We start from the raw sequence: 24,852 nt of genomic DNA, 5'->3' as shown, positions 1-24,852 counted from the left end.
TTCGTTCGTGCTCAGCAAGAGGTCGACGATGTCAAAGTCCAACTCGATGCCCAAGGTCGAGAAACGGAGAAGTTTCAGCACCTTTTACGGGTGAAGGAGGATGAGCTGAACCGAGCAGTTACTCTTTCCAACCTCCAACCCTAGCTCGATGCGACGAAGGCTGAAAACCTTCGATTGAAGGATGAGCTGGCCGAGATGGTCGAAAAGAACCGGCTTCTAGAAGCAGATAAAGTCGGCCTTAGCCAGGACAATGCTCGTTTTTCCTCAAGTCTTGGTGAGCTCGAAACCACCATCTCTCAACGTCGGGGGGAGTTGGATTCGATCAAGTCCGATGCTACGAGCATGGCCGAGAGGCATCGGCTGCTCGAATCTGAGAGTGCCCGGTACAATGAGCGGATGAGGGTGTTTGAGGAGAAGGCAGAGAACAGGGCCCGGATATGTGATGAGCTAAAGACCAAGCTCGAGGAGACGGTTGATGCTAATGACCTTCTCAAGGCCAAGCTCAAGTCGACCACTCAAATGCAAAAGGTCCTGCAAGAAGATCGGGATGTACTGGTGGCAAAGTTTGCCCAGGCCGATGCCGATTTGGCAGAAGCCCTTCAGAGTGTAGAGGCTGCCAAGGCTCATACTACTATTGTTGTGGAGTATGAAAAGTGGAAGTCTCGGAGGATCACCCTTGAGCAAGCCGGTCATGGCTTAGTGTATCCTCCGGCCCTGATACTTGAAGCTAAAAGGGTCAAGGAAAAAGCTAAGGGAGTTCTCGGGACTGACTCCAACGACTCCGCGGGAACAGTGTCCGAACACTTCGGATCCAGCCATACCGGATAGACCAGGGCCTGTGCTTATCCTTTTGTTTTTTGCCTTTGTGCGAGTTTTCGATGTAAAAATCTTTGTATAAATGGAACATGTATTTTTCTTGATTTTCTTTGTTCTTTTGTTTGAATGTTTGTTATGACATTTACCCGAATTGTCGGTCCGTTTTAAGGACAAGTAGACTCGGAGTCATTATTTCGGACTGTGCCTTAGTATCGGCTTTTCTCTTCGTCCGGTACGTTTTGTCTGGGAATTTGATGAAGTTTTTTGCCCGTGGGACTTATCTAATGCTTTGTGAATTCAGACGACTTTAATCACCATAGGCATTTTTTAAGGCCGGTATTTTTCGACTATTTTTTAGGGCCGGTATTTTTTACAGCCTTAGTAAAATTTGATGTAGCAGTCCCCATTCGAGGGAGTTGAAAGATTTTGGCTCGGTTCATTGTGACCTTGTTGCCTTTGTCGAATTTCGACCGTAGTGCCCGGAATAGGGTATATGAATGAAGCGATGCCGAAATACGGCGATAATCACTGGGGTAGGGTGTTTTAACAAAAACACATCCGAAATATGATAATTCGAATTTTCGATAATTTTTGTATTGCAAGTATTTTGTACATGATATGAGAATTTGTTTCCTTCTGCTTTTGCTGTAGCAAATACTAAATGGACACGATTCATTCTGATCGTTTGGTCCTTATATCGAAACCTAATGCAGAAGGTCCGGTCTTGGTTTTGCCGTAGCAAATATTGAGTGGACACGATTCATTCTGATCGTTTGGTCCTTACATCGAAACCTAATATAGAAGGTCCGGTTTTGATTTGTTGAGCTCCTCCGTTTTTCACTAACCAGGGTAAACCTCGATGTGGGTATAATAGTCCCCTGGTGCTTATCCGAGCAGCAAGATCAGGCAAGCGCTATTAAGCCCCCACTTATTGGTCGTGACCCCGAGTTTCCGGGCGTTTGTCCTCATCTTTGTTAAGTAACACGTTGTACTTGTTGCCTCATTAAAAATCTTGTCGGAAAACCCATTTTGGGACAAAACCATACCAAGGAAAAGAGTGCAACACGTGTTTTCAGGCCTAGATTCTAACTATATCCGGTACTCGACTTCCTACAAAAAAGAAAATGGTTAATAGTAAAACACGTTCATACCTTAGCAGTAGTATCTTTTCAAATGAGTCACATTCCAATTATTGCGCAACCGTTGTCCGTCCATAGATTCCAGCTGATACGATCCTTTGCCCGTTCCCTCGGTTATCTTGTACAGTCCTTCCCAGTTCGGACCCAATTTTCCTTCGTTGGGATTCTTGGTGTTCAAGGTAACTTTCCGAAGCACCAAGTCCCCAACTTGGAAATGTCGAAAATTGGCTCTCCGATTGTAGTATCTTTCCATTCTCTGCTTCTGGGCTGCAATACGGACCAACGCGCTTTCGCGAAGTTCATCCGTGAGATCAAGCTTTACGGCCATGGCCTCCTCGTTTGACTCCTCGGTGGTGTACCTGAACCGGAGACTCGGTTCACCAACTTCTACGGGAATGAGGGCTTCGACCCCGTAGACCAATAAGAAAGGTGTTTCTCCCGTGCTTGATTTCGATGTGGTTCTGTAAGCCCACAATACCTCCGGTAATACTTCCCTCCAGAGATGCTTTGACGCTTCAAGTCTTTTCCTCAGATTTTGAATTATCGTTTTGTTCGTGGATTCCGCCTGTCCGTTCGCACACGGGTGATAGGGTGTTGATACGATTTTTTTGATATTTAGCCCTTCGAGGAAATCATTGACTTTGCCGCCCACGAACTAAGGACCATTATCACAAGTTATCTCGGCAGGGATGCCGAAACGACAAATAATGTGGTCCCATATGAAGTCGATGACTTCCTTTTCTCTAATTTTTTCGAAGGCCTGTGCTTCAACCCATTTGGACAAATAGTCAGTCATAAACAGAATAAAACGGGTTTTACCTGCTGCCCATGGCAATGGACCGACAATGTCCATTCCTTACTTCATGAAAGGCCAAGGTGACATCACCTAATGCAGTAACTCCCCGGGCTGATGAATCATCGGAGCATGTCTTTGACACCCGTCACACTTCCGGATAAAATTCTTCAAATCTTCCTCCATCCGGTTCCAGTAGTAACCGGCTCTAATGATTTTTTGAACCAAGGCTTCTGAACCGGAGTGGTTGCCGCAGGTCCCCTCGTGCACTTCTCTTAAAACATACTCCGCTTCCCCGGGACCCAAACACTTGGCAGGGGTCCGAAGAAAGATCGTCGATACAATTGACCATCTACCAAGCAAAAACGCGCAGCTTTCGCCCTTAATGATCGTGATTCTTTTGGGTCATTCGGGAGTTTTCCATCTCGCAAGTAGTCGATGTATTTGTTGCGTCAATCCTAAGTCAAACCCATTGTTTTTATTTCGGCATGTCCGTTTTCTATCGCCGAATTCATCAAGTGCACGGTAGTCCCTGGGTTGATTTCTTCCCCTTCGACCGAGGATCCCAAATTGGCCAATGCATCGGCTTCGCTGTTCTGCTCCCTTGGCACATGCTGCATGGTCCATTCTTTTAAACCGGTGTAGTATCACTTGGATTTTTTCTAGATACCTCAGCATCCGTTCGTCTTTGACCTCGAAAACGCCGTTCACCTAGTTAACGACCAAAAGAGAATCGCACTTCGCCTCGATTATTTCGGCCCCCATACTCCGGGCTAATTCCAAACTTGCAATCATAGCCTCATACTCGGCTTCATTGTTAGTCAATTTAATAGTTCTAATGGATTGTCGAACGGCATCCCCGACCGGGGTTCTAAGGACGATTCCTAGCCCGGAACCTTTGAGGTTCGAGGCTCCATCCGTGTGTAGCGACCAAATACCCGAAGCTTTCCCCGAGGTTAGCAGAAGCTCTTTTTCAACCTCGGGGACCATAGCCGGGGTGAAGTTCGCCACAAAATCGGCCAAGATCTGGGATTTGATGGCCGTCCAAGGCTTGTATTCGATATCATATCCGCTAATTTCTACGGCCCATTTAGTTAGTCTACCCGATAATTCCGGTTTTTGCATGATGTTTTTTAGGGGGTAAGTAGTCACTACACATATCGGATGGCATTGAAAGTAAGGCTTGAGCTTTCTAGAAGCACTTACCAATGCCAATGCCAACTTTTCCAAGTGTGGATAACGGGTCTCCGCATCCCCCAAAGTTCTACTAACATAATAAATAGGGAATTGCGTACCTGATTCTTCTCGGACCAAAACGCCACTTACCGCTACCTCTGAGACAGCAAGGTAGAGAAAAAACTGCTCATCCGCTTTTGGTGTGTGTAACAGCGGTGGGCTGGACAAGTATCTTTTTAATTCTTGTAAAGCTCTTTGATACTCTGGTGTCCAAACGAAGTCGTTCTTCTTCCTTAGTAACGAGAAGAAACGGTGACTCTTGTCCGAGGACCTCGATATGAAACGACTCAGCGCCGCTATCCTCCCGGTGGACCTCTGCACTCCTTTGACGTTATTCACCACCTCAATATCCTCGATGGCCTTGATCTTGTCCGGGTTGATTTCAATCCCCCGGTTTGACACCATGAAACCCAAAAATTTACCAGACCGGACCCCGAAGGCACATTTTTCCGGGTTGAACTTCATGTTATACTTGCGGAGTACATTGAAGGTTTCCTGCAAATGCTTTAAATGGTCCTCTGTTTCCAGGGACTTGACCACCATGTCGTCAATATAAACTTCTATTGTTTTCCCTATTTGTTCTTCGAACATCCCATTAACTAGGCGTTAGTAAGTTGCACCGGGATTTTTTAATCCAAAAGGCATGACATTGTAACAGTAAGTCTCATATCGAGTAATAAAGGATGTTTTCTCTTGATCCTCCGGGTGCATCCGGATTTGGTTATACCCGGAGTAGGCATCGAGAAAACTTAACATGTCATGCCCGGCCATCGCATCGATCATTCTATCGATGTGGGGAAACGGAAATGAATCGTTCGGGCATGCTTTGTTTAGATCCTTATAATCAACGCACATTCGAAATTTATTACCTTTTTTCGGCACCACTACTACGTTAGCTAGCCAGTCCGGGTACTTTACCTCCCGGATAGAGCCTATTTTTAAAAGCTTCGTTACCTCGTCCTTAACGAAGGTGTGTTTTGCCTCGGCTATGGGACTTCTCTTCAGCTTTATCGGGGGAAACCTCCCGTCTAAGCTGAGTTTGTGAGTTGTCACTTCTGGTGGCACACCTGTCATATCTATGTGGGACCATGAGAAGCAATCGACATTAGTTATAAGAAATTTAATTAAGTTGTTCCCCGTGCCCAGGTATACCTTTCTGTCCGGTAGACAAGGTGATTTGCTCCAACTCCTCAACTGTTGACTTGGTCGCATCTAAGTCATCCGGCATGACGAATGATCTGGGTACACCGAAATCATCCTCTTCATAACCCGGGTCCAACCCCGTGTGCTTTAGTTGCTATTTGGCGTCCTTTCCCCCGGTTGAATCCTCTTCCTTTTGATCCGATTTTTTGGGCTGAGGTGTCTTTTCCTCGACCGCGAACATCTCTCTTGCAGCGAGCTGTTCACCTAGGATAGTTTTTATCCCATCCGGGGTCGGGAATTTCAGCAACTGATGTAATGTCGACGGCACGACCCTCATGCTGTGTATCAAAGATCTACCTAGCAATGCATTATACTTCATATCCCCTTCGATTACATAGAACACCGTTTGCTGGATAGTGCCATCAATGTTAACCGGCAAAGAGATCTCCCCCTTCGTGGTTTCGCTCGCCATGTTGAACCCGCTGAGCACCCGGGCTACCGGTACGATCTGATAGAGTAGCCTTAGCTGTTCGACCACTCTCTACCGAATGATATTGGCCGAGCTACCTGGGTTAATCAAAATACGTTTAACCTGCGTTTTAAAAATAAGAATACAGATTACCAATGCATCATTGTGCGGTTGAATGATGCCTTCTGCATCCTCGTTGCTGAAAGAGATAGAACCTTCGGATAAATAATCCCGATTGCGCTTCTCACGCACAATAGAAACCTTGGTCTGTTTCATCACCGGCCCTCGTGGGGTATCGGTACCCCCGATTATCATGTTGATTATATGCTGAGGTTCTACCGGTTCCACCCGCTTTTGGGTCTCCCTTTCCTTGTAGTGGACTTTGGCTCGTTCACTTAGCAATTCTCGGAGATGGTCATTCTTCAGTAACCGAGCCACCTTCTCTCTTAGCTGGCGACAATCCTCAGTTCTGTGCCTATGGGTTCCATGATATTCACACATCACGTTTGGGTCCCGTTGGCCCGGGTCTGACCTTAGTGGTCTCGGCCATCTTACATCTGCAATACGGCCAATAGCCGAGACGAGGCCCGAAGTATTGACATTAAAGTTGTACTCCGATATCCTCGATAAATCTTTGCTGCCGACCGAGCTTCCGGCATCGCTTCTGAATGAGAGACCTCGACTATTCGACGAGCGCTCGGCCCGTTTATCACTTCGCCCGGAGAAATTACTTGGGCCAACCCTTGATTTTTCCGACCGGAAGCTTGGCTTTTCTGAATAAGAGTATGGCCGATACCTTTCCCTCGATAGTCTGGCCTTCGGTTCATAATTATTTCGCGATCTCTCCGAGATTTTGTTCATGTTTACGGGCCCTGGGGGAAGCTCGAGTTGGTCATCTTCTACCCGAATCTTTGACTCGTATCGGTTATGGACATCCCCCTAGGTCACAGCCTCGTATTCCAGCAGGTTTTCCTTTAGTTTGAATGATGCTGTTGAGCTCCGAGGATTGAGCCCTTTGGTGATTGCTTGTGCTGCCCATTCCTCCAGAACCGGAGGGAGCTTCATTCGTTCCCTTTGGAATCGATTGACAAATTCACGCAATAGCTCGTCATCCCTTTGTGCTATACGGAAAATATCCGCCTTACGAGCCTGCACCTTTTTGGCACCGGCGTGTGCTTTTACGAACACATCGGCGAGCATTTCGAAAGAAGTGATTGAATGCTCGGGAAGATGGTCGTACCAAATCAATGCTCCTTTTGACAGAGTTCCTCGAACTTTTTCAGCAACACGGATTCAATTTCATCTTCTTCCATATCATTGCCTTTTATAACACAGGTCTACGAGGTCACGTGTTCGTGAGGGTCCGTAGTGCTGTCATATTTCTGGATATCCGGCATCTTGAACCTCTTCGGGATCGGTTTCGGGGCCGTATTGGGAGGAAAAGGCCTTTGGATGTATCTCTTCGAATTCGGCCCTTTCAAAATAGGCGGAACCCCCGGGATTTGATCCACCCGAGAGTTGTATGTTTCCACCCTTTTTTCGGTCGAGTCTACCCGTTTCGCCAATGCTTCGAGCATTCTCAAAACTTCGGTGGATGAACCAGCTCCGGACCCGTTGCTCTCAACCATCCGCGGCTCGTCCCTTCGGGGTTTAGCAACACCTTCCGCCCTCTCTGGGCTCGTTTTATTACTTTTCTTCTGCAACTGGGCTATCGCGATTCCCTGTTCGGCAATCGCTGCTCTCTGTTCCTGTAACATTTTAAAAATTAAACGTAAGTCAATATTATCACCCGGGGTATCCGGTTCTTTCCGGCCCTGAGTCCGGGACAAAGTAATTGAATTGTGAGTATCTAAAGGATCGGGTGCCGGAGGGGCGGCATTCTCCCGATTCACGGTGTTTTGCCAGTTAAGGCCCTCCCTCGAATTAACGGGGTTCGGGTCAGCAGGATTTGGTAATCCTCGTGGCCCACTGTCTTCATTTTCGGCCACGATCTCGTTGTTGCTGATGTGACCAGATTGTCCACTGTTAGCCATTTGGTCCTTTTTCACAGAGACTTAACAGATTTTTTTTATTCTGACGGGTAAGAGAGTTTCTCAGATCAAAGACCACTATTATCCTAGCTCCACGGTGGGCGCCAAACTGTTTACCCCAAATTTGGATAATCAATTAAATTTATGAGTGAGGTATAGGATATGTGGTTGAACTTTAATTTATTTTTGATTGAGAGAAAATGGATTGGGATCAACTATGAATGATCTGAATAGTAATCGATGATTTACACTAAACGTATGTGCCAATATATTGAATATCGTTTAATTGAACAGATCTAAAAGATGACACAATAATCCAGATCAAAATTAGATGTTGAGAGGGAGAGATTTATATATTATTGCTATTACAAATGTTCTAGAACTCAATAATCCAACCCCTAAAAGTAGGGTAATGGTCCCTATTTATAGTTTTGCCTCATGGGCCTTATACAACATAAAGTCTTTTGAATAAAGAAAAACCCTAAAATGGATAAGGTTAATCGTACGGTCTGACACCTGTACGACTGACAGTACAATGTGGCAGAACGGTCTTGACGCGTGGCATTTATGTAACGGATCACCCGGACCAACGACCACAACAACTAGGATCAACGGCCACGATCAACCGGGCCAACAGCCACGATCAGATCGGCTATGGAGAAACCCGGACCAAGCGATGTTCTTCGCTTTCTTCGGTTCAAGCACTTCTCCTATCCAGAAAGAAAGTATTCGCGCTCGTGCTTGTCCCTTTCTTCCCTCGGTCTCCGGTCTTACCGGCTTAACACATGTCCGATTTTTACCGCATACATATGGGAACACTCGAAATATGCAAAATGCTTAACGTGAGTTTTTGTTTTCTTCTACAAATAATCAAGACCGCATTTGAATTTCGAGACATTTTTTTGTGCAGAATGACCTTCAAAGGCACTGGTCCTTAATTTTTGCCCCTCAAATTTGAAATCTTTAATTTTTGACCTTCGCTTAAAATCCATGAGTTATGGGTTCGAACTCCCGCTCAGTCAAATATTAAAAAAAATCGCAAGGCAGAAGTTTGTAGCAAAATTAAGCCTATTTCGGCAAAGGTAGGCATATTCGGGCAAAGTTAGGCTTAAAGGTAGAAGTTTGTCAAATTCCAACTAAATTAAAAAAAAATTGCCTGAAGGCAAAACTCTACCTTAAGGTAGAGTTTGAAACTCTGCCTTAATGCAAAACTCAGCCTTGCGAATGCAAACTCTACCTTGCGATTTTCTTAAAATTTTTGACTGAGCGGGAGTTCAAACCCGAAACCAATTTTTTTTAGCGAAGGACAAAAATTAAAGACCACCAATTTGAGGGACAAAAATTAAAGAACAGTGCCTTTGAAGAACAATCGTGCAAATGACCCATTTTGAGATGATACTGATATATACACCTTAATGGGCCGACACACATTGGGCCGTAAAGATACATAATTGAGCCCAATAACAATATATCCCGCCAAACAGCCCAAGTTTGGGACCAAAACTGAGCTGACATGTTACACGACTTCCGAAACTGAAAGTTGGAGATCAGCTGTCTGAGATTGACAAAACACAACTCCATTAATAACTTGCCTTTCTTCACTTTCCCACCCACTAACTACTCTCTGCCCGGTAAGAATCTTCCTTCTATTCTTTCACTCCATATTTCCATAAAACCCTAATTTTGTATCTATGTGCCTGAAATTTATGGTAGACTGTACATTGTTAGGTTAGTGTTGTGGTTGTTGTTCCGTTTTCTGCTTTTGCTAAATTTATGATGTGTTGATTATACAGTGGTGGAAAGTCAAGTAAAATGGGGGACGAAAAGGATGCTTTTTATGTGGTGCGTAAAGGAGATGTGATCGGTGTTTATAAGAACTTAAGCGATTTGCAAGCTCTGCTACGAACATCTGTATGTTTTTTTTTACCTTTACCTTCTATGGTTAAATACTTTATGCTTTTGAGCCATAGACAGGGTTATCTATTGGACTCCTATGCTACCTTTTTTGGGTCATTTAGTATGAATGAAAATGTTTTCTTCGAAAACAAGTGCGTTTCTTACTTATTTTCTAGTGTTTGTTAAGTAAGCAAAAAAATATTATTCTAAGAACATTTACATGTAATATTGCAAAACACTATAGGGGTCGGATGGGGTGGGAAGTGGGGGCATTTGGATGGGTGGGTTAGAAGATAATGAACTTGAAATGTCACTTATGGAACTTGTTTTCCCTACTTCCATTAGCGAAGTCATTTTTCTCATTTCTAAGGAACTTGTTCTCCTGGAGAAAATGTTTTCCAAAATATTTTGACCAACTAAACATGGGAGAACTGGAAAACATTTTCAAAAGGATATTTTTCTCCATACAAAACACACCCTTGGAGCTCAAGTATAAGAAGACTTTAAATTTTTCGAGCTTTTGAACTATGATGAAGAAATAGAGCAAAATGGTTACAATATAGCCAATCCTACTATTTCAGGGTTGAGGCTTAGTTGATTGATTGATTAGAGCAAAAAAAAAACTTTCTAATCTTTCAGGTCGGTGAACCAGCCATAAGTGTTTTTAAAGGGTATCGCCTGGCTAAGGAATCTGAAGAGTATCTGGCCTCTCATGGACTCAAGAATGCAATGTATTCTATGGATTTCAGCGATGTCCGAGATGATCTCTTTGGGATACTCATCCCATGCCCTTTTCGGGTTAGAAAGTTGATCATTTTACTGCTATTGAACTGGCATCAGAGATAGTTGTCTTATCTATTTGCTAGTGTTATCATAACTATTTGATGACAGTTGGGTAAAATTTTGGCTGATGTGGATGCCAAAATTGTCCGGCTTTTTAAGTTTCATACCTATCCTTCTGCTGTCATGATCCATTCACAGTAGTACATAACCGGAAGAAGTACTCTGGTATGATGTGCCCTTTATATACTTCGCTTATACAAGTTTTGATGAACATGGAGCTGAGACTAATTCAGTATTTGGGGGGAGGGTCAGATGCCTTGTGCTGTCATTCATGCTATTTCTGTGGCGCACACCTTCTTGGTGATAATTCTACTGCCATATGTTATATTGCTTCAAGACTAATTCAGTATTTGAGGGAGTGTCAGATGGAGAACTGTACCATTGTTACCTTATTTTCACAGAAGCCTGCTAATAGCTTTACATATGAGACTCTTGGTATTGGATATCGATGATAGGTTCAATCCCTTTTATGATTTGTTAGTTTTTCCTTGCTTTGTCGTTGCCATCGTGTCCAACTAATTCCCCCACTGTGTCTTGTAGCAACTGACTGGTAACTACAAAGTGCGCATAATATTGCTTTTACATTTTTCAGCTAGACCCAACTTGGAAGGCTTAGATTTTTTGGTGTTCAGTTATTGAAATATCTTTCTCCTTTTGCTCTGTCAAATTCAGCAGTCTATGGTATAAACTACATTTTGTGCCTCGAGAAAAAGAAACATTTAGCAACCCGCACGGGTGACTCAGTTGGTTGAGCATGGGGCTTTCATAATGGAGGTATCAGGTTCGAAACCCCCTCCCTACAATAGCAGGGGATTTGCCTTCTGGGTCGAGCTCGTCGCACAGGGCTTGCCTAGTGCGGGTTATCTCTCCTGTGTGGTTTGCGAGCTATTGCACAAGAGCTGGGTTTACCCTGTGCGCACCCGAAGGGTAGTTGCTGCGGGTTCCCATGTCATAAAAAAAAAAAAACATTTAGCATGTTTTTCCAGCTATTATTTTACATCAAGGACCATTTCATGCGTGGAGATTTAACTTTTTCCTGTTTTTGCAGCAACCCGGCTCTTCGAAAGATAAAGTTATTGGGAAGAGCATTCAAGAAAAGAGGATGCAGGTGATCACTTAATGGCCAATCCAGATCATTCTTGTGTTGATTAAATAGGGCACGTCTTTCTTGAAAAATTATAGTAACTGATATACTTTGTTTTAGGTCCAGCTTCAGTCATCAAAACAACTATATCATTAACATGTTACTGCAAAGCCTTAAGATGTTTTGAAGTAGGATGGGATGGAAATTTTGGGCCACATGTATTATTAGCCTTGTGCTTTTCCTGGAATAAGAAACTAATTGTCTGGCCTAGGGATGGTGGTTTCCTCAATAGCTCTTGAAGTAGAATGAGGATACACATCTAGTGGTGGTATAAATGTCGACGATTTGTCTGTTTGCTGCTAGCAATAAATTTTGGTTCACATTTTATCCTTTTTAGTATAAAAATGACTTTTTTTGGGTCATATAAACTCAAATTTTATTACTGGTTCAACTCACAAGTTTTAGTTATCTTGTATTGGGCTTATGAAAATTTGTTTGCTCCTCAGTCTTGCTGGTCTTTCTTGATCTCTGACTGCTTTTGCCTGATGTAGTTATTATACTTTTTTAATTTGAACTGAGTCCGCATGTGAAAAAGTTTTGATATTATGACTAGGTATGTATGGTATCTTTGATGTTCACTTTATTTTTTCCCCTTCATTCAGATGGAGGTGGTGGCATCTCCTTCATTTGCAGCTGCTGGTCAGCAAAAACATGCCAAATTGGACAACTTCCTAGAAGTTCCTCCAATTTCGTCATATTCTGTAAGTTAATTTTTTTGCTTAATAATTTCTTGTATCAATAGGTGCAAATATTTTCATTGTCTGCTATTCCTGTATGTTGATATTCTCGGTTTTTTTTGGGGGGAGGGGTTGATGTTAGCCTGTCGTGAGCGAACCAACAATAAATAATTCTTCAGACACATGTCAAGAAGAGGTAATAAAAGTCTAAAACAGGGAATATAACATAGATAACAATATCTGATACAGTCGAAGACTAAAATAAACCCCCAGGAACTGGTGTCACAAGTCATGAGCCACCAAGAATAGGAGATACAACTCTTTATAAGAATAATACATAGTCAGTCTAGAGTACAAAACAGAACAAAGAAATCCTTAGCTACCATGAACAAGCTGACAGTGCACTACTGGATGTTGATAGATTTACAATGCTCACTCATGAACTCTGTTGATGCTCGAATCCGTATCTGCACACATGCTGTAGAAGTGCAGGGTGAGTACTCGGTAAATATCATTGACTACCTCCAACAACATAGTGGCGAGAGACAATATTAGAAATACTCACTTTCAAATCTGTGCAATTACTATGTACAATAATAACAATAATAGTACCGTTTATCTAACCACATGTCCTACGTCCATCACACATTATCAATGCACAGATAAAGCATTCATGAATATGCATAGTTTAAGCATGTGACAGAATGCAAGCTATCTCAACCAATCAAGTCCAATGCATGTAACGAATAAAGAACACTAGATTATATTTACTTGATTAAAAAAACGTACAAGATTTTATTTAGACTTATGTTTTTATGTGCTTTAAAAGAGAAAAAAAGATTCTCTTTGAACTTATGTTTTGAGCCATTGTATAGTGTATTAATTTGTGGCACTTCAAGTCATGATATCATGTCTTATATGGGACGTGGATAAGACATTGATTAGCTGAATTTGTCTTATTTTTGCCAAAAGAGGGTGGTTAGTTTCTCGCTTGTAATATGATGAATGTCCAGTTTTCTTTTAAGTGCTACTATCTTTATGTGATCTTTGCTTATAGCTTGGAGGAATATTTTGTAAATAGATACTTTCAGTCCCCTTACATGCAGTGTTCATGCATTCTTGAGTTTGATGGGGCTTCAAAGGGGAATCCTGGTCTAGCTGGTGCTGGCGCTGTGCTACGTGCTGCAGATGGAAGTATGGTATGCTCCCTATCCATTTAGAAGATGTGGTTTGTCACCACAAATTTACAGGTTTTCGACTTTTAATTCTTTTCTGTAGGTTTTCCGGTTGCGTGAAGGTGTGGGAGTGGCAACGAACAACGTTGCTGAATACAGAGGTGTAATCTTAGGGCTAAGATATGCTCTTGAGAAAGGTTTCAAACACATAAAAGTTAAGGGTGACTCAAAACTTGTCTGCATGCAGGTCTTCTTTTCTCTTTCTTCTTACTTTCTGCTTTTTTGTTTTTGTTCTATTTTCCGTTTTGCCTTTAGAAAATTAGTAAATTATTTCTTTCTCACTTTTAATATCCTGTCGAATTTATATCTCTGGTAATTTGTTGAAACCACTGAGTTCTGAGCAATTGCTAAAGAGCTTCTTCCAGGGCATCCCTAGCCATTGGAGAGTATCTAAGAGACTAAGAGACCGTTTGGATTGGCTTATAAGTTGCTTATAAGCTGTTTTCAGCTTTTTTGAGTGTTTGGCTGGCCAGCTTAAAATCATTTTGTGCTTAAAATAAGCCCAAAAAATTAATTGGGCCCGTTTGGCTTAGCTTATCTAAAGCAGCTTATAAGCTGAAAATAGCTTATAAGCCAAAAAAAAAAAAGTTGGGCTACCCCAATTTTTTTTTTTTTTGGCTTATAAGCTGTTTTTTTTAAGCCCATCCAAACAGGCTCTAAGACATGCTCACAAACCCCGGGCTACACCACTGTGCCCCAGCAAGTGGACCATTTCAATTGATGAGAAACATGGTTTTTTACTAGTTTTTGGGCACCTGCATCCCAAATTATTTAGAATTAGATTTTTCAAAATCACTTAAAATCATTGGAAACAACCTTAGAAGATATTAAAAAGTAATTAAACTTTGGTTAGGTCAGCGACATACCTAGTCATAAAATACTATAACAAGGTGTTAAGAAAAGATGAGGGAGAAATGATCAAAGGAAGCTTTTAAAAAGAAATGAGAAAAGCTAAGAATTGTCCACCATGTTTCTAATTGCGCGTCATTGACCCTTGGGGATTCCTCGGTTATATTAAAAAAATGACAGAGCCAAGAGATGATGTGGCGTAGAAGAATGAGCAGCAGCAAGTGAGCAGTTTGGCTCCCCATATTGTCTTGGGAAAACTTGCTTCTCAACATCCCAAGTTGAATGCCAGAGAACAAAGGTGTAGGTTAATAATTAGCGTAAGAAATTTATTTTACGTAGCGTTTATTTTGGATTTAACTTGATTGTTTTGCAGAAGAGATTTTACGGTCACAGGTTTAGGAGTGCGTATAAAGATCCTGTAGGATTTGAGAGTTGAGACATATTCAGGCCACCTAGTTCGATAGAAATTATGGGTCTTGATGGTACCTAACCCACTCCATCCTAAGAGATGCCTAAACCAGTTCCAAAGTGAAGCTATTCTTCCCCTTGCAACCTATGTGATCTTATGCTGATCGTATGTGTTCATGCAGTGCTATTTTTATTGCCTTCAGTTTTAAGTTTTTGTTTTTTGCTGGAACTGCTTGTGGGCCAATGTCTCGTTCTTTACAAATTTCTATCATGGAACAGACTCAAGGAATCTGGAAATGTAAGAACCAGAACATGGCTGAGCTATCCAAGATTGTCAAAGAGCTTAAAGATCAGTTTATGTCATTCCAGATCAACCATACAGACAGAGTATGCCAAGCTTTTCCTATTTTGCTAATTCGGAACTTACTGAGCTTGTCTATAGAATTTTGATTAGTCCTTATTATATCTTGCATCTGCATCTTATTTCTGTAATGAAAATGCAATAGTGTGAGTATGTGTGGTCTCCTGTGACCAAAGTGCAAGTGGTTTCTTGTTAATGCGCTCCATGAAATTGGTTGTCTCACCTTGTTGCTAGAAGTGAATAATCATGCTTCCCCAGTCTGTCAACTCTCATTGCTCTGCATAGGAGTTTAGAATTTCACTTGATACATATTGACTACACATAATTGTTCCTTTCTTTTTAGTCATTAAAAGCTATCTTTTTATCCCATTCTGAGGGTTTTACTTGTTTAACATATCAGGAATCCAACACCGAAGCGGATGCTCAGGCAAATTTAGCCGTGTATCTCAAGAGTAAGGGTCTTTCTCTTGTGGCCCCTTGTCTTGTGCTTAAATAAATCTCTCTTTTCCCGTGAGATATCTTATAAGAAAATTTTCTTGCAGATGGCGAAATTCAAGTCGAATGTGACATGATAACTTAAATGTGAACTAACCAACTACCTCAACTTTTTGGGATTTTGGGAAGTATGAATGACCCCCAAGACAGACGTGTAATGGATTTTCAGTGGTCCAAAACCACGTCTTGTTCCTTGTAGATATATGATCTGAATTATGTGCATGTAACCTAATTATGTATCTGGATTTTAGTAGCTTCTGTTCTAACCTAATTATGTATCTGTATTTCTGTTCTAACCTAATTATGTATCTGGATTGAAGAAACTTGGGCTTAGGGCACGCTCGAATTAATTATTCTCGTCTCATTTGCAATGAAAATTGGTTGGGACAAGTGCCAGATTTCTTCTTTAGAGTGATATTCTAGCACGTTGAAACCTGTCTTACTAGTACTGTATGCCTAGTTAAATTAGTATAACTGACGTATTCAAATAAACCAGAGAGATAAGACGAGAGGAGGAGAAAGAAAATACTCACCGAAAGAGGGTTGCGTTTTTGACATTGCTGCAATTTCTTTTTCTATCCTTAGTGTTTACATTTAAATGGTTTCTGTATTGCCTTCAGAACACTTGAATTATGTGAAGGAAATTTGTTGGCTTACAAGTGAGTCTTGAGTCTGCTGCTTCACTATGAACTAAGATAAGCGTCACAATTAGACAACTATTTTATGTGTTCCCTCTGGCACGTTCTTAGACAGGTGACATATAACCCTATGGGATTTCAAATCAACGGGAACTATGAATAATCAACCATTGGCTATGGTCCGAGACACATTTAAATGGTTTTTCTTTTTCAGTTTTTCCCTGTGATGTGGAAGCTTACCAATTACGCACTTTTTAAAGCAACTAAAGTGTAGTAGTTGAATTTGATGTTGAATTCTACCACTTAGTGATTAAAGTGTAATTGCTTAATTATTAAGAGGGAGCGACACAACTGTATATGAACGGGTGGTATAGTAACAATAATTCTTGGAATGATATAACCATCGGTAAACATTTTTTTCCCTTCTGTAATTTCGTAAATATAGTAATTTTTTTAGCAGAAAAATGAGTAAAAAAAAACTGAGGAAAAAGATAAAATGTTGTTGGGGTGTAATAATTATTGGGCCGGAAAGGGACGTACCTGGATAGCCCAAAAACCACCAAGCAGCCCAAATATTCAGTTTCGGACCAAAATCAGCTGGAAACTGAAAGTTTGAGTGGAGAGATGCTGTGCTGACAAAACTCCATTACACTTGACTCTCCTCCTCTGCTCGGTAAGCATCTTCCCTTCTGTTCTTTCACTTTTCCATTGTTTTAAAAACCCTAATTCATTATCTCTCTGCCTGATATACGGGGGATTTTTTTTTTTTTACAAAAAAGCCCTAAATCATATAGTAATTGAGTATCACACTATCAGTAGTACTATCTCAACTACACTGATCATGCACGCACGCATACATTATATGTAGACTGTAAGGGCCCGTTTGGCCATGAAAATTGTGAAATTGGTTTTCAAAGGAAAAATGGTATTTGGAAATTGGACTTGTGTTTGGCCATGAATACAAATTGGACTTGTTTTTGAGTAGTGATTTGGAGTTAAAAAAGTGAAAAAGCTTTTTGGTGTTTTTCAAATTCCGGAAAATGCAAGTTGAATTCCAGAATTTTATGGCTAAACATGATTTCCGCAATTCAACTCCAGAAAAAAGTAAAATATATTCATGGGCAAACGGCCACTAAATTCCTCGGTGAGTCTAGAATCGAGTTTCACGAGTGGAATTTGGACTTGTATTGGTTTCTGTTTCTTTTACTAAGTAATACTGTGTTGTGTTGATTCAGTGGTGGAGTAATTTGCAAAGCCAAGTAAAGGCATTGGAGTTGGGGCACATAAATGGGGGACGAAAAGGACGCTTTTTATGTGGTGCGTAAAGGGGATGTGATCGCGGTCTATAAGAACCTGAGTGATTTGCAAGCTCTGCTACGAACATCTGTATGTTTTCCTTTACCTGCTATGGTTAAATACTTTATGCTTTTGGGCCATAGACAGGGTTATGTATTGGACTGCTACCTTTTTTGGGTCATTTAGAGCTCAAGTATAAGAAGATTCTAAGGGGGTGTTTGGACATAAAAAATTTGAAATTTGCAAAAAAGAAAAGTAGTATTTGGAAAAAAGCTGAAAAATGGTATTTGGAAATTGAAGTTGTGTTTGGACATGAATACAACTTGGAAAGATGTTGAATCTTTGTGAGTGATTTGGAGTGAAAAATGTGGAAACGGCTATTTGGGGTTTTTCGAATGCCGGAAAATTGTAAAAATTCTATGTCCAAACAAGATTCCGGAAAAAAGTGAAGATTATCCATGGCCAAACGGGCCCTTATTCCACATCTGCACAATGATGAAAAAATAAGAGCAAAATGGGTACAATTTAGTCAACCCCACTAGTTCAGGGTTGAGGCTTAGTTGCTTGATTGATTAGATACAAGTGATAATATTATTAGGTGCTTTATTTTTTCTTTTTTGAATAGATTTTTTATTTTTGCTAATCCTTCAGGTCGGTGAACCAACCATAAATGTTTATAAAGGGTATCACCTGGCTAAGCAATCTGAAGAGTATCTGGCCTCTCATGGACTCAAAAATGCAATGTATTCTATGGATTTCAGCGATGTTCGTGATGATCTCTTTGGGATACTCATCCCATGCCCTTTTCGGGTTAGAAACTTGATCATTTTACTGTTATTGAACTGGCATTAGACATGGTTGTCGTATCTATTTGATGATTGTTGGGTCGAATTTTGGCTAATGGTGGATGCTGAACTTGTCCGGCTTTTTAAGTTTCATAACAATCCTTTTGTTGTCATGATTTAGACACATAGTAGTGTGCTGCTAACCTTGACTGGCTGCATGATTATTCTCGGTCAGACTGAACTGCTCCTTCTTTTGATCTTCCAACTATGTTTTCGGCAACTGAGTGTTAGTGATTCACATGTTGTATCTACTCCATTTGGTGGGTTTTTACATGTTTAGATGTATGCCTTTTGCCTAGCTCTGATATCTTCTTTTGTGTGGCACCGGTGCTCCCATGTAGCTCTTTTTTCTAAAGGAATTGGACAATTGTGTTATTGAATGCAACTGCTATTTGTTTCTTTGACATAATAACCATCTTATTATTCCTCTTTGCTTCACTTTCATCTGATTGTTGACATAAGAGAACAACTTCGTGTAGTTCTTCAGCATTCTTTATTATCTTTTGCTTCCAATTCCTTTTTTTTTATAATCGTGGTGTCCGGGCCAGCATGCGCGTACCTCGACTAATTCCACTGGATACCTGTCACCTCCCACCAGCAACAGGTACCACGCAACTCTGTCCACCAAGGCTAGGACAGATGGGAAGAAATCAACTAGTGATTTTATCTGTTGGGACTTGAACTCGAAACCTCATGGTTCTCAACCTACTTTATGGACTACTAGGCCCACACCCTTGGGTGCGCTTCCAATTCTTCTCATAACACAACTATCTGGCGCTGCAGAAATGGTTTTGAACTCATGAGATTAACTTTTCCGGTGTAGGATAACTTCCAAATAATAAAGTGCCTTGTATTCTGTAAGAGGAGAATATCACTCCGTCATCTACAATCATATGCGGACCAGCGTAACTCGAAGAATTGCTCCGGAATGATTATATTCTTAGCTTATACAATTTTTAATGAACAAGGAACCGAGCCCTGTGTTTGGTCAAAAAAATTCTGAATATTAGAAGTTTAAATTAATACTATAGTTGCTAGCAATGATTCTTTAAGGTGATTTTTGAACTGATGACACATAACATTGATGTGATTGGATAAATTTTTACCTCAGCAGAACTTTGAGCTAAGATGCATGAGAAGGGAAGTGAATATTGAATCAGATTTCTATGTATAGGAAATTAAAAATTGAAAGGTGGAGGACTGGGAAGAATCATTTCATTGCTGCATTAGATAAGAGAGCAAACCAAGATGAATACTATTGAGAGCTAAGAAAAAAGGTGAATACTATTGAAAAGCTTAATGTGAATAACGTAAAGTAGATTTTTTTCTGAAGTGTTTATCCGATTATGTGGTACATGGTAGCATTGCCATACCTGCCTATTATTTGTGGCGCACACCTTCTTGGTGATAATGCTACTGGCATATGTTATATTGCTTCAAGTCTAATTCGGTATTTGGGGGTGGGGGGTGGATCTGTCTCAGATGCAGAACTGTACTACTGTTACCTTATGGTCACGGGAGCTTCCTAATAGCTTTGCATATGAGATTCTTGGGATCTGAATTTGATATCGATGATAGGTTCATTCACTTGTTGGAATTGTTAGTTTTTCCTTGCATTGTCATTGCCATCTTCCCCCATCATGTCTTCCAGGCACTTACTGGTAATTACGGAGTGTAAATAGTACTGCTTTTACATTTTTCAGCTTTACCCAACTTGAACGGCTTAGATGTTTTAGCAATCAATTATTGAAATGTCTGTCCCCGATTGCTCTGTCAAATTCAGCAGTCTATGGTATATACTACATTTTGTGCCTTGAAAAAAGAAACATATAGCATGTTTGTCTAGTAATTATTTTACATTAAGGACCATTTCATGCAGGGAGATTTTTAATTTTTTTCTGTTTCTGCAGCAACCTGGCTCTTCAAAAGATAAAATAATCGGGAAGAATATTCAGGAAAAGAGGATTCAGGTAATCTCTTAATGGTCAATCCAGATTATTCTTGCAATAATTAGATGGGGTATGTCTTCCTTGAAAGGTTCATAACTGATATACTTTAATTTTTGCCCAGCTTCAGTCATCAAAGCAACTGTATCATCAGTTACTGCTAAGCCTTAACATGTTATGAAGTAGGATGGATGGAAATTTTGGATATTGTGTATTCTTAGGCTCGTGCTTTTCCTGGAATAAGAAACTAATAGGGATGGTGGCTTCCTCAATAGCTCTTGAAGTGAAATTAGGATACACTTCTAGTGGCGGTATAAATGTCGAGGATAAGCCTGTTTTGCTGCTTCTAATATTAAAGTTATGGTTCACATTTATCGTTTTTAGTATAACACTGATTTTTTTAACCGAAGAGCTCAAAGTTATTGATGGTTCAACTCACAAGTTTTAGTTAATCTTGTCTTGGGCTTATGATAATTTGTTTGGTCCTTCATTTTGTTTAATATACTCTTTTAAGTTAAACTGAGTCAGCATGTGAAAAAAGTTTTGTTATTAACTTGTTATGAAAAGGTGTGTGTAGTGTCTTTGATATTCACATGATTTTTTTTCCTTACATTCAGATGGAGGTGGTGCCATCTCCTTCGTTTTCAGCTGCTGGTCAGCAAAAACATGCCAAATTAGACAATTTCCTAGAAGTGCCCCCAATTTCGTCATATTGTGTAAGTTAATTTTTTCGTCTAATACTTCTTTGTATCAATGTGTTTAAATTCTTGTCATTGTCTGCTTCATCTGCATGTTGACATTCTTTGTGTGTGTGTTGGGGTTTTGTGGGGGGGGGGGGGGGGGGGGGGGTGGAGTTAGCCTTGCAAAGGGCTGCTCCTATATTTTGCTGCTGATGGACACACAGTAGTGAGGGTAGTGATGCTTATTGGAGCTAATTTGGAAAATAAAAGGTTAAAGAACTCAAAGTAATTTGAGAACGAGAGATTATTCTCTCAGTCTATAAAGTTGAAAACTCCTGATTCGGCAACTGCTGAACCAAGGGGGACCAAGTGACTCTTAAATCAAACTTTGTGAAGGACAATGTGCAACTTTGCTCCAAAGTTGGAAGATTAGTGGCAAAATTTACTTTAATCTATGTTGTTTAGATTCTTCAAAAAGTGCCGCACCCGTGTTGGATCCTCCAAACTACTTTTGATGGATCCGACACGTACTCATCAACATTTTGAAGAGTCCGATTAACATAGCTTGTAATAAGTCTACTTTAGAATGTAAATGGAATTGCAGCATACTAAGCTATTTCACATGGAGCACTCCCATTAGAAGCCAAAAAGAACACAGGGAAAAGAAATTTTCTGTTGAAATAACATTCAAGCTTACTTATCCTGAATGTAGAACACACAAAATTGGGTTTACTTGATTAGAAAAACAACATAAAAGATTCTATTTGGACTTTGTTCTTATGTGCTAAAAAAAGATTCTTGGAACTTATGTTTTGAGCCATTTTATAGTGTATTAATTCTGTTGGCACTTACCCTAGTCATGATATCATGTCTACTATCTCTACCTGATCTTTGCTTCTAACTTGGAAGAACATTTTGTAAATTGATACCTTCAGCCCCCCCACATGCAGTGCTCATGCATTCTTGAGTTTGATGGGGCTTCAAAGGGGAATCCTGGACCAGCTGGGGCTGGGGCTGTGCTACGTGCTGCAGATGGAAGTATGGTATGCTCCCTATCCATTTAGAAGATGTGATTTGTCACTACAGATTTACAGGTTTTCGACTTGTAATTCTTTTCTGTAGGTTTTCCGGTTGCGTGAAGGTGTGGGACACGCAACTAACAACGTTGCTGAATATAGAGGCGTAATCTTAGGGCTAAAATATGCTCTTGAGAAAGGTTTCAAACACATAAAAGTTAAGGGCGACTCAAAACTTGTCTGCATGCAGGTCTTCTTTACTCTTTCTTCTTACTTCTGCTTTTTTGCTTTTGTTTTATTTTCCATTTTCCCTTCAGCAAATTAGTCAACTATTTCTGCTATCTCACTTTTAATATCCTGTCAAATTCATCCCTTCGGTAATTGACGAGACCACTGAGTTCTGGAGCAATTGCTAAAGAGCTTTTTCCGGCTATGTGCTAGCCATTGGAGACTGTCTAAGACATGCTCATAAATACCGGGCGACACCAATGTGCCCAAGCAAGTGGGCCATTCCAAATGATGAGAAACATGGTTTTTCACTAATTAACCTTGTGGTTCTGTGGTCTAAGGTTTCTGAAAACTTTTGTAAGCTAACATGCTCATTTTTTCAACAAGATGGTGAAAATTTTGTTCCTGAGTTATTAGCTTAATTAATGGTAGTAGCGTCTTGTTCAAAGCATTTAAAGTGGGATTGCAATTATCCCTTGTTATCCCATAGGGCTATATTTATAATAAAATCTTTTATATTTCTAATTTTAAAAAAATCCTGTTATTCTTACACATATAAGTCCTAATAATTTTATAGACCAGGTAAAAATTTCCAAAAAATAACAGGTGAAAGAGGAATTATCTCTGCTAATAAGTCAAAACGACTTAAACCAACGCGAGGGAGAAGAAGATTGTTAAGCTTGGAGAAACTATGTCAAAAAGAAAAAGGATTTGTTATGTTGCGAGGAAGAAAGTGTTTTGACTATTTTGGGAATATGGGGTTTGGGGGAAAGAAATTAAAAAAGGAAAAGAGAAACCAAAAAATGCAAACAGAGAAAAAAAGAATTGGAAAAATAGAACAACAATCTATGTAAGAGAGGGGGTCTAGGGAATGGAAACAGAAAATAAAAAGAATTGGAAAAATAAAACAACAATCTATGTAAGAGAGGGGGGTCTAGGGAATAGAAACAGAAAATAAAAAGAAATGATTTAACGGTAAAAGAAAGAGAAGAAAAAGCAACAGCTGAATTGAAAAAGATAAAGAAAGTAAAAAATAGGAAAAAAGAGATCCCTTGCAATTTACAGTGACAGGTTTAAGAGTGAGTATAAAGACCCTATACGATTTGGTATAAGCTTGCCTTCTTGATGGTACCTCACCCACTCCATCCTTAGAGATACCTAAACCAGTTCACAAGTGATCTATTCTTCCCCTTGCATCTGTGTGAACTTTTGCTGAGATCATATGTGTTCTTGCAGTGCTATTTATATTGCATTCAGTATTATGTTTTTGCTGGAACTGCTTCTGGGAGACTGGGACGATCTCTCTCGTTCTTTACAAATTTATATCTTGGAACAGGCTCAAGGAATCTGGAAATGTAAGAACCAGAATATGGCTGACCTATGCAAGATTGTCAAAGAGCTTAAAGATCAGTTTATGTCATTCCAAATCAACCATATGGACAGAGTATGGCCAACTTTTCCTCTTTTGCTTATTTGGAGCTTACTGAGCTTGTCTATCAGAATTTGGATTTTCAATGTCCTCATTATATCTTGCATCTGCATGTTGTTTCTGTGATGAAAATGAAATAGTGTGTGTAATTTTGTATGTGTGGTCTTTTAGACTGCCGTGACCAAAAACAGTGCAAGTGGTGGGTGCTTGAATGTCATGTTTAATTTTTGCCGTATAGAGTTTCTCTTTTCTTGTTAATGGGCTCTATTGAATTGGTTTCATCACCTTGTAGCTAGAAGTAAATAATCATGCTTCTTCAGTCTATTAATTCACTTTGTTTCTGCATTCCTCTGCATGAAGAGCCTAGAATTATACTTATACATATTCACTAGACACATAATTGTTCCTTTCTTTTTAGACATTAAAAGCTATCTTGTCATCCCATTCTGAGGGTTTTACTTGTTTCACATATCAGGAATTCAACACCGAAGCCGATGCCCAGGCAAATTTAGCCGTGTATCTCAAGAGTAAGTGTCTTCTCTTGTGGCCCCTTGTCTTGTGCTTAAATAAATCTATCTTTTCCCGTGAAGAATCTGATGGGAAAAATTTCTTGCAGATGGTGAATTTCAAGTGGAATGTGACATGAAATAACTTAATAATGTGAAGTCACCACCTACCTCAACTTGTTGGGATTTTGGGAAGGATGAATGACCCCCAAGACGTGTAATGTATTTTTGGTGGTCTAAAACCATGTCTTTTTCCTTGTAGATATATGATCTGATTAATTAATCTCGTCTCATTTGCAATGGAAATTAGTTGGTCCAAGTGCCAGGTTTCTTCTTTAAAGTAACATTCAAGCACTTTGAAGTCTTACTGGTACTATTGTCCAGTATGCTAAGTTAATTAGTATCCCTAGTACTTAAATTTAAATGGTGGTCTATCCTGTATTGCTTATGTGAAAAGAAATTTATCAAGGGGTTTCTTAAAAACAAGACTTAACCGATCCAACCGAATCGTACCGAACTGATTATTAGGTTTCCTTTATATGATTCAATGTACTATATTTCGATGAGTTGATTTCATACAAAGAAAATGTTGCGACACTCAAATATGAGATATATAATTATGGGCTAGATTTCAGATAAATCGGTAAAACAAGTGACGAGGAGAAAAACTATAATAGGAATTCCTCTTGAGAGAGTGATGGAAAGAAGAAATAAAGAGAATGAGCTCGTTTGGA

At 40.2% G+C, this 24,852-nt stretch overlaps 2 protein-coding genes across 6 annotated transcripts; both read left to right on the top strand.

Moving 5' to 3' along the window:
* Positions 1 to 9,116: 9,116 nt before the first annotated feature.
* Positions 9,117 to 15,943, top strand: LOC132621848 (uncharacterized). Of its 3 annotated transcripts, none has more exons than XM_060336301.1 (10): positions 9,117 to 9,257; positions 9,420 to 9,537; positions 10,162 to 10,320; positions 11,414 to 11,473; positions 12,112 to 12,210; positions 13,293 to 13,385; positions 13,465 to 13,608; positions 14,958 to 15,065; positions 15,440 to 15,491; positions 15,582 to 15,943. In XM_060336301.1, exons 2-10 carry the CDS (start codon positions 9,439 to 9,441, stop codon positions 15,617 to 15,619), a joined length of 852 nt encoding a protein of 283 aa, XP_060192284.1. In that variant the 5' UTR covers positions 9,117 to 9,257; positions 9,420 to 9,438; the 3' UTR covers positions 15,620 to 15,943. The 3 variants fall into 3 exon arrangements, with proteins under 3 accessions (XP_060192284.1, XP_060192283.1, XP_060192285.1); XM_060336300.1 differs by having other exon boundaries at positions 13,278 to 13,385; XM_060336302.1 differs by lacking the exon at positions 10,162 to 10,320 and having other exon boundaries at positions 13,278 to 13,385.
* Positions 15,944 to 16,690: 747 nt separating this feature from the next.
* On the top strand, positions 16,691 to 24,552 carry LOC132621849 (uncharacterized). Of its 3 annotated transcripts, none has more exons than XM_060336305.1 (10): positions 16,691 to 16,845; positions 17,408 to 17,558; positions 18,120 to 18,278; positions 20,224 to 20,283; positions 20,877 to 20,975; positions 21,890 to 21,982; positions 22,062 to 22,205; positions 23,520 to 23,627; positions 24,088 to 24,139; positions 24,229 to 24,552. In XM_060336305.1, the coding sequence occupies exons 2-10, from the start codon at positions 17,460 to 17,462 to the stop codon at positions 24,261 to 24,263; spliced, it is 849 nt and encodes a 282-aa protein (XP_060192288.1). In that variant the 5' UTR covers positions 16,691 to 16,845; positions 17,408 to 17,459; the 3' UTR covers positions 24,264 to 24,552. The 3 variants fall into 3 exon arrangements, with proteins under 3 accessions (XP_060192288.1, XP_060192286.1, XP_060192287.1); XM_060336303.1 differs by having other exon boundaries at positions 21,875 to 21,982; XM_060336304.1 differs by lacking the exon at positions 16,691 to 16,845 and adding an exon at positions 16,930 to 17,316 and having other exon boundaries at positions 21,875 to 21,982.
* The last annotated feature ends 300 nt before the right edge of the window (positions 24,553 to 24,852 follow it).

This window comes from Lycium barbarum, chromosome 12 (genome assembly GCF_019175385.1).
Source record: "Lycium barbarum isolate Lr01 chromosome 12, ASM1917538v2, whole genome shotgun sequence".
NCBI classification, from domain to species: Eukaryota; Viridiplantae; Streptophyta; class Magnoliopsida; order Solanales; family Solanaceae; genus Lycium; species Lycium barbarum.
The sequence above is the reverse complement of the archived record's forward strand: the minus strand, read 5'-3'. Positions and strand labels throughout refer to the sequence as shown.

Coding starts and splice junctions, on each gene's coding strand:
- LOC132621848 (XM_060336300.1), top strand. CDS start 9,439: ATGGGGGACGAAAAGGATGCTTTTTATGTGGTGCGTAAAGGAGATGTG. Junction 9,538..10,161: donor AAGCTCTGCTACGAACATCT/GTATGTTTTTTT, acceptor CTAATCTTTCAG/GTCGGTGAACCAGCCATAAG. Junction 13,609..14,957: donor CAAAACTTGTCTGCATGCAG/GTCTTCTTTTCT, acceptor ATCATGGAACAG/ACTCAAGGAATCTGGAAATG.
- LOC132621849 (XM_060336303.1), top strand. CDS start 17,460: ATGGGGGACGAAAAGGACGCTTTTTATGTGGTGCGTAAAGGGGATGTG. Junction 21,983..22,061: donor GTGCTGCAGATGGAAGTATG/GTATGCTCCCTA, acceptor TCTTTTCTGTAG/GTTTTCCGGTTGCGTGAAGG. Junction 23,628..24,087: donor AAATCAACCATATGGACAGA/GTATGGCCAACT, acceptor TTCACATATCAG/GAATTCAACACCGAAGCCGA.